The 13,239-nt window shown below is 37.0% G+C and overlaps 1 protein-coding gene across 1 annotated transcript in view; it reads left to right on the top strand.

Moving 5' to 3' along the window:
- The window catches only part of ATP9B (ATPase phospholipid transporting 9B (putative)), a 153,259-nt gene that overhangs the window by 35,789 nt on the left and 104,231 nt on the right, over window positions 1–13,239 (top strand). Inside the window, exon 6 of the mRNA XM_065932271.1 lies at window positions 8,787–8,845. Within this exon, the coding sequence (XP_065788343.1) occupies window positions 8,787–8,845 (59 nt within the window). The remainder of the gene's footprint in view (window positions 1–8,786; window positions 8,846–13,239) is intronic.

Raw genomic sequence — 13,239 nt, 5'->3', positions numbered from 1 at the left:
CAGCCCAACAGGCCCGAGCACTTGACTCATGCCTCCCACCTGGGCTGGTGGTCTGTTTCACCACAGATAATATACATGCTGTTCTTTCGAAACATTCCACCCTCCCCTTCTCCCACAGAGTTCAAAAGTCTGTTCTGTACTTCTGTGTCTCTTCTTCTGCCCTGCATATAGGGCCATCGTTACCATCTTTCTAAATTCCGTATATATGTGTTAGTATACTGTAATGTTCTTTATCTTCCTGGCTTACTTCACTCTGTATAATGGGCTCCAGTTTCATCCATCTCATTAGAACTGATTCAAATGAATTCTTTTTAACGGCTGAGTAATATTCCATGGTGTATATGTACCACAACTTCCTTATCCATTCATCTGCTGATGGGCATCTAGGTTGCTTCCATGTCCTGGCTATTATAAACAGTGCTGCGATGAACATTGGGGTGCACGTGTCTCTTTCAGATCTGGATTCCTCAGTGTGTATGCCCTGCCACTTTCTTTAGTGATTGGACTCCCAGGTCCCCGGTTTTTTAAATTTCCAGTTTGGTGAGAGATACTCTCACTGTTTTTGCTTGCTATTTCTCTTTTAACACTTTACTGTTTCTCTTCTTTTTTGTAAAAGTCTATTCCTCCTTTGTTCCCATGTTCATCTTTACCTTATTAAAATTTCTGTGTGTACACGCTCAGTTATGTCTGACTGTTTGTGACCCTATGGCCCGTAGCCCGCCAGGCTCCTCTGTCCATGGGATTCACCAGGGAAGAATACTGGGGTGGGTTGCCATTTCCTTCTGATCTTCCCAACCCAGGGGTTAAACCTGTGTCTCTTGTATCTCCTGCATTGGCAGGAGGATTCTTTACCACTGCATCACACGTGGCAAATGTTTTTATTTTGTTTTATTAATTTTTTTCATTTTTTAAAGATGTAGATGCCTTTTTAGTTTTTTGTAGGCAGCTCTTCTGATCCTTGTGGTCTTTACTTTAATCTTAGAAGTCTGTGCAGTCCCAGCGTGTTGTAAGCAGCTGTCTTGATTGCTTAGTGTTCCTGTGTTTGTTTTCTGTACTTGGAGTGTTACTCCACTTGCAGTGTTACGTGTAAGGTATTATGTGGAGACAGGATCTGCCTTTTTTTCCCCCTCAAATGGTCAGTAAGTTACTTTAAAACAAGTTTTTAATTTTTCTCAGGTCTTTGAGAAATGTACTCGATTTGTTTTGGCCCTTTTCTTTAGTTTCTGTGCTATTTGACTGATTCATCCAAATCTCTAGGCCACATCCATACCAGTTCTAAAAAGTATTTCCTTATAGTACATTCTAGCATCAGGAGATCTCGTAAATGACAAAGGGACCACACCTATCAATAATTACCTTAAATGTAAATGGGTTGAATGCCCCAACCAAAAGACAAAGATTGGCTGAATGGATACAAAAACAAGACCCCTATATATGCTGTCTACAAGAGACCCACCTCAAAACAAGGGACACATACAGATTGAAAGTGAAGGGCTGGAAAAAAATATTTCACGCAAACGGAGACCAAAAGAAAGCAGGAGTCGCAATACTCATATCAGATAAAATAGACTTTCAAATAAAGGATGTGAAAAGAGACAAGGAAGGACACTACATAATGATCAAAGGATCAATCCAAGAAGAGGATATAACAATTATAAATATATATGCACCCAACATAGGAGCACCGCAATATGTACGGCAAACACTAACGAGTATGAAAGAGGAAATTAATAGTAACACAATAATAGTGGGAGACTTTAATACCCCACTCACAACTATGGATAGATCAACTAAACAGAAAATCAACAAGGAAACACAAACCTTAAATGATACAATGGACCAGCTAGACCTAATTGATATCTATAGGACATTTCACCCCAAAACAATCAACTTCACCTTTTTCTCAAGTACACACGGAACCTTCTCCAGAATAGATCACATCCTGGGCCATAAATCTGGTCTTGGAAAATTCAAAAAAATTGAAATCATTCCAGTCATCTTTTCTGACCACAGTGCAGTAAGATTAGATCTCAATTACAGGAAAAAAATTGTTAAAAATTCCAACATATGGAGGCTAAATAACACGCTTCTGAATAACCAACAAATCATAGAAGAAATCAAAAAAGAAATCAAAGTATGTATAGAAATAAACAAAAATGAAAACACAACAACCCAAAACCTATGGGACACTGTAAAAGCAGTGCTAAGGGGAAGGTTCATAGCATTACAGGCGCACATCAAGAAACAAGAAAAAAGCCAAATAAATAACCTAACTCTACACCTAAAGCAATTAGAGAAGGAAGAAATGAAGAACCCCAGGGTTAGCAGAAGGAAAGAAATCTTAAAAATTAGGGCAGAAATAAATGCAAAAGAAACTAAAGAGACCATAGCAAAAATCAACAAAACTAAAAGCTGGTTTTTTGAAAAAATAAACAAAATTGACAAACCATTAGCAAGACTCATTAAGAAACAAAGAGAGAAGAACCAAATTAACAAAATAAGAAATGAAAAGGGTGAGATCACAACAGACAACACTGAAATACAAAGGATCATAAGAGACTACTACCAGCAGCTCTATGCCAATAAAATGGACAACTTGGATGAAATGGACAAATTCTTAGAAAAGTATAACTTTCCAAAACTGAACCAGGAAGAAATAGAAGATCTTAACAGAGCCATCACAAGCAAGGAAATCGAAACTGTAATCAGAAATCTTCCAGCAAACAAAAACCCAGGACCAGATGGCTTCACAGCTGAATTCTACCAAAAATTTAGAGAAGAACTAACACCTATCTTACTCAAACTCTTCCAGAAAATTGCAGAAGAAGGTAAACTTCCAAACTCATTCTATGAGGCCACCATCACCCTAATTCCAAAACCAGACAAAGATGCCACAAAAAAAGAAAACTACAGGCCAATATCACTGATGAACATAGATGCAAAAATCCTTAACAAAATTCTAGCAAACAGAATCCAACAACATATTAAAAAAATCATACACCATGACCAAGTGGGCTTTATCCCAGGAATGCAAGGATTCTTTAATATCCGCAAATCAATCAACGTAATACACCACATTAACAAATTGAAAGATAAAAACCATATGATTATCTCAATAGATGCAGAGAAAGCCTGTGACAAAATTCAACACTCATTTATGATTAAAACTCTCCAGAAAGCAGGAATAAAAGGAACATACCTCAACATAATAAAAGCTATATATGACAAACCCACAGCAAGCATCACCCTCAATGGTGAAAAATTGAAAGCATTTCCTCTGAAATCAGGAACAAGACAAGGATGCCCACTCTCACCACTACTATTCAACATAGTGTTGGAAGTTTTGGCCACAGCAATCAGAGCAGAAAAAGACATAAAAGGAATCCAGATAGGAAAAGAAGAAGTGAAACTCTCGCTGTTTGCAGATGACATGATCCTCTACATAGAAAACCCTAAAGACTCTTCCAGAAAATTACTAGAGCTAATTAATGAATATAGTAAAGTTGCAGGATATAAAATTAACACACAGAAATCCCTTGCATTCCTATACACTAACAATGAAAAAACAGAAAGAAATTAAGGAAACAATACCATTCACCATTGCAACAAAAAGAATAAAATACTTAGGAGTATATCTACCTAAAGAAACAAAAGACCTATACATAGAAAACTATAAAACACTGATGAAAGAAATCAAAGAGGACACAAACAGATGGAGAAACATACCGTGTTCATGGATTGGAAGAATCAATATTGTCAAAATGGCTATTCTACCCAAAGCAATCTATAGATTCAATGCAATCCCTATCAAGCTACCAATGGTATTTTTCACAGAACTAGAACAAATAATTTCACAATTTGTATGGAAATACAAAAAACCTCGAATAGCCAAAGTAATCTTGAGAAAGAAGAATGGAACTGGAGGAATCAACCTGCCTGACTTCAGACTCTACTACAAAGCCACAGTCATCAAGACAGTATGGTACTGGCACAAAGACAGAAATATAGATCAATGGAACAGAATAGAAAGCCCAGAGATAAATCCACGAACCTATGGACACCTCATCTTTGACAAAGGAGGCAAGGATATACAATGGAAAAAAGACAATCTCTTTAACAAGTGGTGCTGGGAAAACTGGTCAACCACTTGTAAAAGAATGAAACTAGAACACTTCCTAACACCATACACAAAAATAAACTCAAAATGGATTAAAGATCTAAATGTAAGACCAGAAACTATAAAACTCCTAGAGGAGAACATAGGCAAAACACTCTCCGACATAAATCACAGCAAGATCTTCTATGACCCACCTCCCAGAATATTGGAAATAAAAGCAAAAATAAACAAATGGGACCTAATGAAAATTAAAAGCTTTTGCACAACAAAGGAAACTATAAGTAAGGTGAAAAGACAGCCCTCAGATTGGGAGAAAATAATAACAAATGAGGAAACAGACAAAGGATTAATCTCAAAAATATACAAGCAACTCCTGAAGCTCAATTCCAGAAAAATAAACGACCCAATCAAAAAATGGGCCAAAGAACTAAACAGACATTTCTCCAAAGAAGACATACAGATGGCTAACAAACACATGAAAAGATGCTCAACATCACTCATCATCAGAGAAATGCAAATCAAAACCACAATGAGGTACCATTACACGCCAGTCAGGATGGCTGCTATCCAAAAGTCTACAAGCAATAAATGCTGGAGAGGGTGTGGAGAAAAGGGAACCCTCTTACACTGTTGGTGGGAATGCAAACTAGTACAGCCACTATGGAAAACAGTGTGGAGATTCCTTAAAAAACTGGAAATAGAACTGCCATATGACCCAGCAATACCACTTCTGGGCATACACACTGAGGAATCCAGATCTGAAAGAGACACGTGCACCCCAGTGTTCATCGCAGCACTGTTTATAATAGCCAGGACATGGAAGCAACCTAGATGCCCATCAGCAGATGAATGGATAAGGAAGCTGTGGTACATATACACCATGGAATATTACTCAGCCGTTAAAAAGAATTCATTTGAATCAGTTCTAATGAGATGGATGAAACTGGAGCCCATTATACAGAGTGAAGTAAGCCAGAAAGATAAAAGAACATTACAGTATACTAACACATATATACGGAATTTAGAAAGATGGTAGCGATAACCCTATATGCAAAACAGAAAAAGAGACACAGAAGTACAGAACAGACTTTTGAACTCTGTGGGAGAACGTGAGGGTGGGATGTTTTGAAAGAACAGCATGTATATTATCTATGGTGAAACAGACCACCAGCCCAGGTGGGATGCATGAGTCAAGTGCTCGGGCCCGGTGCACTGGGAGGACCCTGAGGAGTCGGGTGGAGAGGGAGGTGGGAGGGGGTATCGGGATGGGGAATACGTGTAACTATATGGCTGATTCATGTCAATGTATGACAAAACCCACTGAAATGTTGTGAAGTGATTGGCCTCCAACTAATAAAATAATATTTAAAAAAAAAAAAAAAAAAAAAAAAGGAGATCTCTCCCTTCCTCTCTCCTCCCTACCCTCCACCAGGTATTGTCATTTTTCCTTTTTTTCTTGTGTTCTCTGAGAAACATGAAACACTATAAGATTCCTGAGAAACTTTCACAAAGATTTTCTGTTATGTTTCTTCGATGTTTCTTCTTCTATAAGTTTTTTGGTTTTAGAATTTGTTGTGTATATCACATGTCTGTTTCGAGTAAATTTTGTATCAGTACCAGGTGTGGGTGTTGTTTCTGGCACCATTTTTCAAGAAAGTGACCTTTTTCCCACCACGTGGCCTTATACTTTAGTCAGCAGTCAGTTGTCTTCCATGTATGTGTTGATTTCTGGACTCTCTTCACTCTTTGATCTATTTGTTTCTCTTTATGCTAAAACAATGCTCTTGATTACTGTTGTTTCATAGTATTAATAATTCTGAAGTACAGTAGTGTTTGCCCTCCAGCTTTGTGTTTTCACTTTCGGAGTTGTTTTGGCTAAACTGCATCCTTTGTATTTCCATGTGACTTTTAGAATTGCTTTGTCAATTTCTGTTAAAAAAATAGCCTGCTAGGATTTTAACTGCATTGAATCTATAGGTAAATTTTGGGGAGAATTGGTACTTTAATAGTATTAAAGTGTTCTGATCCGTGAATGAAATATACCTCTTCTTTTATTTAGGTGTTTTATAATTTCTTCCCAGCAATATTTTGGGTTTTCTTCTGAATTATAAGTCTCTCTCTTAATATATATTGGGTTGGCCAAAAAATTCATTTGATTTTTTCCATGAGATCTTATGAAAAATGGAATGAACTTTTGGGCCAACCTTATAACATAATATAATTAATATACTGTTTCCCAGGTACCCACTTTTGCTTCATAATCTGTGTTAAATTAGGCTCCTACTTAAGATATGAAGAGAGTTGGGGGAGAGTACCATTCCCCCCAGTAATGAGGACCAGCCAGACCGCCTGCTGATGCTGCGGGTGGTCGTCTGCTCAGCAGCACTCTTCATCTCAGCTGTGTGGCCTTCCAGGGGCTCCTTATCTGTGAGCAAGTGCTTTTTTAAAAGTTACATCATTATCTCTCACTCTTAGCGTGTTGCGTGTGTTTTGTTGGGAAATAAGCAATTAATACATTTTCATTCTTATTTAATGATGTCTGTATCTGATTAGATGTGGCTTTTATGGTTCTGTTCTCTTTAATCCGTTCTGACATTTGACCCATTTTAACTGAAGATGGGTAGAATGGTTATATAGTCCTTCTCTTTTTTAAAAATGGGTTAAGTTTGGATATGCATTTGTGAAGAACAAACTAAATGTCCTTGAAGTGCACAGGATCTGAAATTTGGTAGACTCTCAGGTGTTCGAATATTTATAGCAATGTAGCATTTTAAGCACATGTGTAGCAGTCTGTATAAAATCCTGCTGCTGCTTATACCTGCTCTAGAGGCTTCATGGGGTAGTGTTGCTGTGTAAGTAAGGAGATCTGTGGAGGGATGGGTTTCAACTTAAAGGAACAGTGAATGCAGAGAACCTGTGAGAACCAGCAAGGACATCACATGGTCGTAGGATAAAGTGCCAGACCAGAGCAGGAACAGAGGGGGACGAGGCAGGGGATGGTGCAGAAAGAGATCAGCTGTGGAGAAAGGAGCACGAGCACTGCAGACTTGGTTATCTTCCAGGGATTAACGGAGGGCTGGGGTGAGGGTGAGCGTAATCCTTAGTTTCTCATCTCGTTCTACTAGCATGTAAAAAAGCAGAAGGAAGGGAAAGTGGATTGGATAGTAGCACAGCATAAAATTAAATGATAAGATGGGAATTGTGTTGAGTTAAAGGACGGGGAAGCCTGGCGTGCTGCAGTCCACAGGGTCACAAAGAGGTGGACAGGACTTGGCCATTGAACAAGAACAATATACAGGAGTATGAGTTCAGTGGTATGTCTTTACTGCCTGATGCTTAGCTATAAAAAACATGACAGTGGGAGTACAAGCATGAAGCTTGACGTAACCAACTGAAAAAAAAGAAAGATTTTTGGCTATTAATAAACAGATACTTACCTCTTATGAAGATATCTTAAGATTGCTTCACATGTAATTCTAAAGTACATTGTTATTTTATATCAATAAAAAGTAGCTTCACCTCCCTTCAGGAAAGTAACTCAACCCTTATGTATTTATTGTATAATTGAGAAATGGGAAAAAATATAATATTTACAAAACTTTTTGACACCTTAAAACAAATAATTAGGAACTGATGTTCTAGTGAAACTCAGAGATATGCGTTCAGAGATATTTAGGAAATAAGGCTTTATAATGAGCTGAATTTCGTCTATTAAGTCAAGTAATGACTGGTAGCATTAGTTTTTGTAATATGAACTAATACAATACGAACTTACCTCTTGTTCTTTTAACTTTCAGAATAAACTGACTGTAAAAGAAGTGGACCTTTTCTCATATCAAAACAGTAGTTTTGACAAAAATATAAAAATAGATCTACATGGCTGTCGCTGGTCCTAAAAGGGAGATGGACAGAGGGAGGGAGACAGGAGAGGGAGAGAGACGGAGGGGAGAAGGGATCACAGGGAGCAGGACCTGGACCAGGGCTCGCTACTGTTGTCCAGCGGCGTCTCACCTTGTCCACATCAGCTTCTCATCTCCTCTCTGTGCTGTAGACGTGACGTAGACGCTGTGTGTTAGATTTTGTAAATGGTCACGCTGCACTGGATACTGTAGAGATAAGAGTTTACAAGCGTTTACACCACTTTTTGTGTAAAGCTCTAAACCTTTAGTTTTCAGTCCTGACCTGTGTCTTTGGAGCTACTAGTGGAGGGTGATCTTACATATATTTTTCTTTGTTTGTTTTTCTGTCAGTTATGTGCCAGTCAATGCCATTCACAATATTAATGTAAGGATTTTACATCTCCATGTTATTCAGCTTTGTCATCAAATTATTTTGTTTAGTGATACTTTTGATCATCCGTAACTTGACTCAGACCTGAAATAATGGCAGATACGGGAAGAACTTTCCAAATGGAGTCCTTGTCCATGTTCCGACATATCTCTTATTAGGGGATAGTTAACTGTATTTGGGAGTTGACTGAGAGAAGTTAATTTTTAGTGACTGTGTCCATTTGAAATAAATTTATTTTGAAAGTATAAGTATAGATAAGTATCTAGAATGTTATTTTTTCCTCCCAAAGTTATTTCTGAAGTATTATTTATCAACTGAAAGTTTAACTCTGATGTGCTATTATTTCATTGAGTTGATTATACTTCTTCTTTTTTTTAAGGTAAAGTGCAAGTTAAGAGTTCAGACATACAAGTTGGAGACCTCATCATAGTGGAAAAGGTTGATGCATTTTTAATATATTTTAGACATGTGTATACCAGTTATTAACATTTAGACTGATTTCATCTGAAGGAAATTATTTGAGACAGTTATTTTAAATCTTAACATTATTGTGTAAGATTGATATTCTGAAGAAAAAAATCTAGACTTTTGTATAGGTTTTTTTTTTTTTTTGCTAAAGTACATTTTAGTGTGTAGTCATATTTTGTCTAAAATAAGATGTGTTAACTGTTTATTGTTTCGTTGTCAGAATTATATCTTTGACCAAAGAATTATATTAGTTAGAACCTATTTATCATGAAATAGTTTCAGTTTCTGGGGCTTCCCAGGTGGCACTAGTGTAAAGAACCTGTCTGCCAGTGCAGGAGACATAAGAAGTAAGGCTTTGATCCCTGGTTCGGGAAGATCCCCAGGAGAAGGGCATGGCAACCCCTTCCAGTTTCTTGCCTGAAAAATCCCGTGAACAGAGGAGCCTGGTGGTCTCTGGTCTATAGGGCCGTAAAGAGTCGGACACGACTGAAGCAACTTAGCACATGCAGTTTCAGTTTCTAAAGCTTCCTTTTACAGACAGATGTATTATACATAATCATTGTGTATTCTTATGGCTTAAAAAGGAAATGGAAATAAAGAGGATTAGAAAGAAAAAGTTTGGGTCAGTGTTGTAGGGAGCCATTTAAAACCCCACAGTGGTCAGAGGTGGCTGTGGACAAGCCGCCACTCCACTGGAGTTTGACTGCCTGGGCTGTCTCCCTGTGTGGAGAAGCATCTCTGACTGCACAGTCTTCCTGAGTAACAGTTACTGAGGGTTCAGTCTTTATTTTTAAGGCTCTTGAACAACTTTTTAAAAAAATATGGCAGGTTTTCATAAGGCCTATTACAGAGGAGTGTGAGTCGTTGGTACCAGCGGACGTCCACCTGGGAACCCACCAAGGCACTCCCAGCCTGCGTCGCCCACAAGGGTGTTTAGTGAGAGGGCTCTTCCTCAAGACTGAAGCGGTCTTCATCTGGTTGCAGTATGTGTACACAGATAATGTTGTGGGCTGTGTTTGTCTAATTTTACAGAATGGGAGAAAATTAAACATTGATTTGCAATTTATGTAGTATTCAGTTATTTGAATACTATAAATTACTAACTTTTGATCCATTATTAGACTTTGGATGGTTTTCTTTTCTGCTATTGAAGTGTGCTGTAGTGAACATCTTGGTACATATATTCTTTCTGGATTCTGTGGGCTAAATGCTGACAAGAGAGATGAATGAGCCATATGTTAGTCATATACATTTTGATGTAATTTTTTCTAAAAATCAGCACTTATTTCCTCACAGTTTGTATGGTCAGGATTCTGGGTACAGCCTAGCTGCTACTCCTGGCTCCGGGTCTGTCACAGGGCTGCAGTCGAGGGCTGTCAGGGTGTCAGCCTCATGGCTATCACCTTGGACCTGATGCTGGTCTTACTCTGGGGATGGTTGGCAGGATTTGCTGCCTTTTTTAATTCAAGGCCTCTGTTCTGCCAGCTTTTGGCCTGAAGCCACCCTCGTTCCTGACTATATAGGCCTCTCCACTGGGCAGCTCATCACTGACCTGCCAGTTGGAGGGGGAAAGAGAGAGTGTAGGTGCCAGCGAGAGGGACCATGGTATATTAAGAAGACACAGGTCCCTCCTTCTGTATTGCTCAGAGTCCTGAGAGGAGGGAAAAATAAAAAGTATCCAATAAAAAAAAAGTATCCTATAATTATTTTGGAGTTTCTAATTTATTTATTGATGCCCATAGAACATAAAACAGTATAGAGGAATATAGAGTAATGGTCTAAAATTGAAATTAAGAATAGAGTTTCATTTGCAGTCGCATCAAAGGAATAAAATACTTACAAATAAAAGTCATTGTTAAGAATAAATGTAACAAAAGAGGTCCAAAACTTTGAAGACTACAAAACATTGTCAAAACACAGTAAAGACGACCTAGATAAATGGAAAGATTTCCCATGTTCATAGATTAGAAATATTCATACTGTTAAAATGGGAATACTCCCAAACTGATGTACAGATTCAGTGCTGCCCTCTCAACATCCTAGCTGACTTCTTTGCAGAATTTTATGAGCTGATTCTGCAATTCATATGGAAATATAAAAGATTCAAAGTAGCCAAAGCAGTTTTTAAACGTATGAACAAAATTGTTCGAGTATTCACACTTCTCCATTTCAGAACTTTTTAAAAGTTAACAGTAATCAGGACAGTATGGAACTGGCGTAAAGGAAACGTTGAGTCCAGAAATAAAGCCTTAAGTTTATGATTAATTGACTTTCAACACGGGTGCCTGGAAAATTCAGGATGGAGCTGTGTTTGGGTGGGTGCTTATTTTTGATCTAGTGCTGATTGTGATTCTTCGTTTTGTTGTCTGCAGTTATAGTTCATTCATTTTGTTGTTGCATAGTATGACTCTTACCCATTCTACCATTGGTGGATATTTGGGTTGCTCCCAAGTTTTCCTGTTAGGAATGATAGCTGTGAGACATCTGTGACCATGTGTTGTGGCTCAAACATGTGCACTTTCCTGTTGCATATGTACTCAGGAGTAGGCTTGTTGGATTTTGGGGTGTGTGGATGTTTCACCTGAAGGCTTACTCCAAATGGTTTTGCAGAGTGATGGATCAAATTATACTGAGGTCAGCAGGAAGAGTTCCCATTACTCATGTTTGCTATCACTTAGCATTGCCAACCTTTTAAAATTACCATTTCCAAATTGTGTATGTAGCAAGTTGTAGTTTTAATGTGCATTTCTGTAAACTATCAAAAGTGAACACTTTTCATATGATTTTGGATATCTTTCTTTTTGAAGCTTCCCTTGTGGTTCAGTGGTAAATAGCCAGTGAAAATCTCTTACTATTTTTCTTCTGAGTTATCCTTTCTTATCAGTTTGCAGGCCTTCAGATATTCTAGATAAGAATCCTTTATTAGTTTTATCTTGCAAATATCTTTTCCTTCCTAGTAGGCTTTGTGGAATAGAAATTCCTAGTTTTAATGAAATCTACATTATTAATCTTTTCATTTATAATAAGTTTTTTTAAATTTGTAGTGGTGAGGGGAAGGAGTCTTGTTTAAGAAATCTATCTTTCTACCAAAAAGTTATGAAAGTATTCTTCTGTATTATCTTTTAGATTTTATTGTTTTGACTTTGATATTTATAATTCATTTGGAATAGGTTTGTTTTTCTATTGAAGTAGAGGCCTAGTATTACCTCTTATCGCCCATAGGTATCTAGTTTTCTCTAGAAAGCTATTTATTTAAAAGATGTCCACAATGCCAGCTTTCTCATAAACCTGGTGTCCATATTTGTTTTGGACTGACTTCTGCATTCTCTGCTTTACATTATAAAATCATCTATTTTTGTTGAATGCCATCTTGTCTTAATTATTCTATTTTAATATTTTGTTTTGCTATGTTACACATTCAATCCTCCATGTTGTTAGTCATTCTTGGCATTTGCATTGCCCTCTAAATATTAGGAATGTCTTGTCAGTTCCCATCAAAAGAAGCATGTTAAGATTTCGATTGGGTTTGTATTGGATGTATGGGTCAGTCTGTGGACACGTCACATCTTTGCAATACTGTGTGTTCTAATGTGAGAACATGGTATGTTCTGTTTCTTAGTGTTTATTTAATTTCTTTCAGTAATGTTTTATAGTTTGTAAAACTTTTTATAATTTTTTATTGAGAGAACTTGCCCATTCATCTGTTTTATTCTAATGCTAGTTTTTTCTTATTACCAAAATGGGCATATTTTTTTAAAAAAATATACTTTCTTGCTGTTTGTTACTGGTATATATGTTTTCATTTTCTGTGCCATTAATTTTGCTCTTATATTTGCTTACATCTTTGTATGTTCTTTGGGATTTACTGGCTTTTTGTTTTTCTGCTTTCAAACAGATATTCAGTCCCTGTGTGTTTTTAGTCTCCCTTTTCTTCTGTTGGCAGTTTAATCATGTATACTTTCCTCTTACCATTTTTCTGACTTTGGCTGTGTTCCACACATTTTGATATGTTGAGATTTTATTACCAACATTTTCTAATTTTCATTCCCCCTTCACCTAGGGGTTCCTTAGCTCTCAATAATAGCCTAAAGAAATGTTAGAAATTATTTCATGTTAGAAATAAGAAGCACTGTTCTGCAGCATATCTTTTTTCACCATTAACAGCTCAACTTATATTTGTTGTTGTTGCTTGATGACTGACAAGTAATTCATTTCTTTATTGTTTGTATATAAATATTTACTTAGGTCTCAAAAAATATAAATAATTCATGAAATTATGTGAAGTATTATTATTATATTTTTCTTCAGTTTGTGCAGCTTTCCCAACTAATGCTAAGTATTATTACTAGTACTAATTAATACCA

This window comes from Muntiacus reevesi, chromosome 4 (assembly GCF_963930625.1).
Source record: "Muntiacus reevesi chromosome 4, mMunRee1.1, whole genome shotgun sequence".
Taxonomy (NCBI): Eukaryota; Metazoa; Chordata; class Mammalia; order Artiodactyla; family Cervidae; genus Muntiacus; species Muntiacus reevesi.
This window is presented reverse-complemented; position numbering and strand designations above follow the sequence as displayed.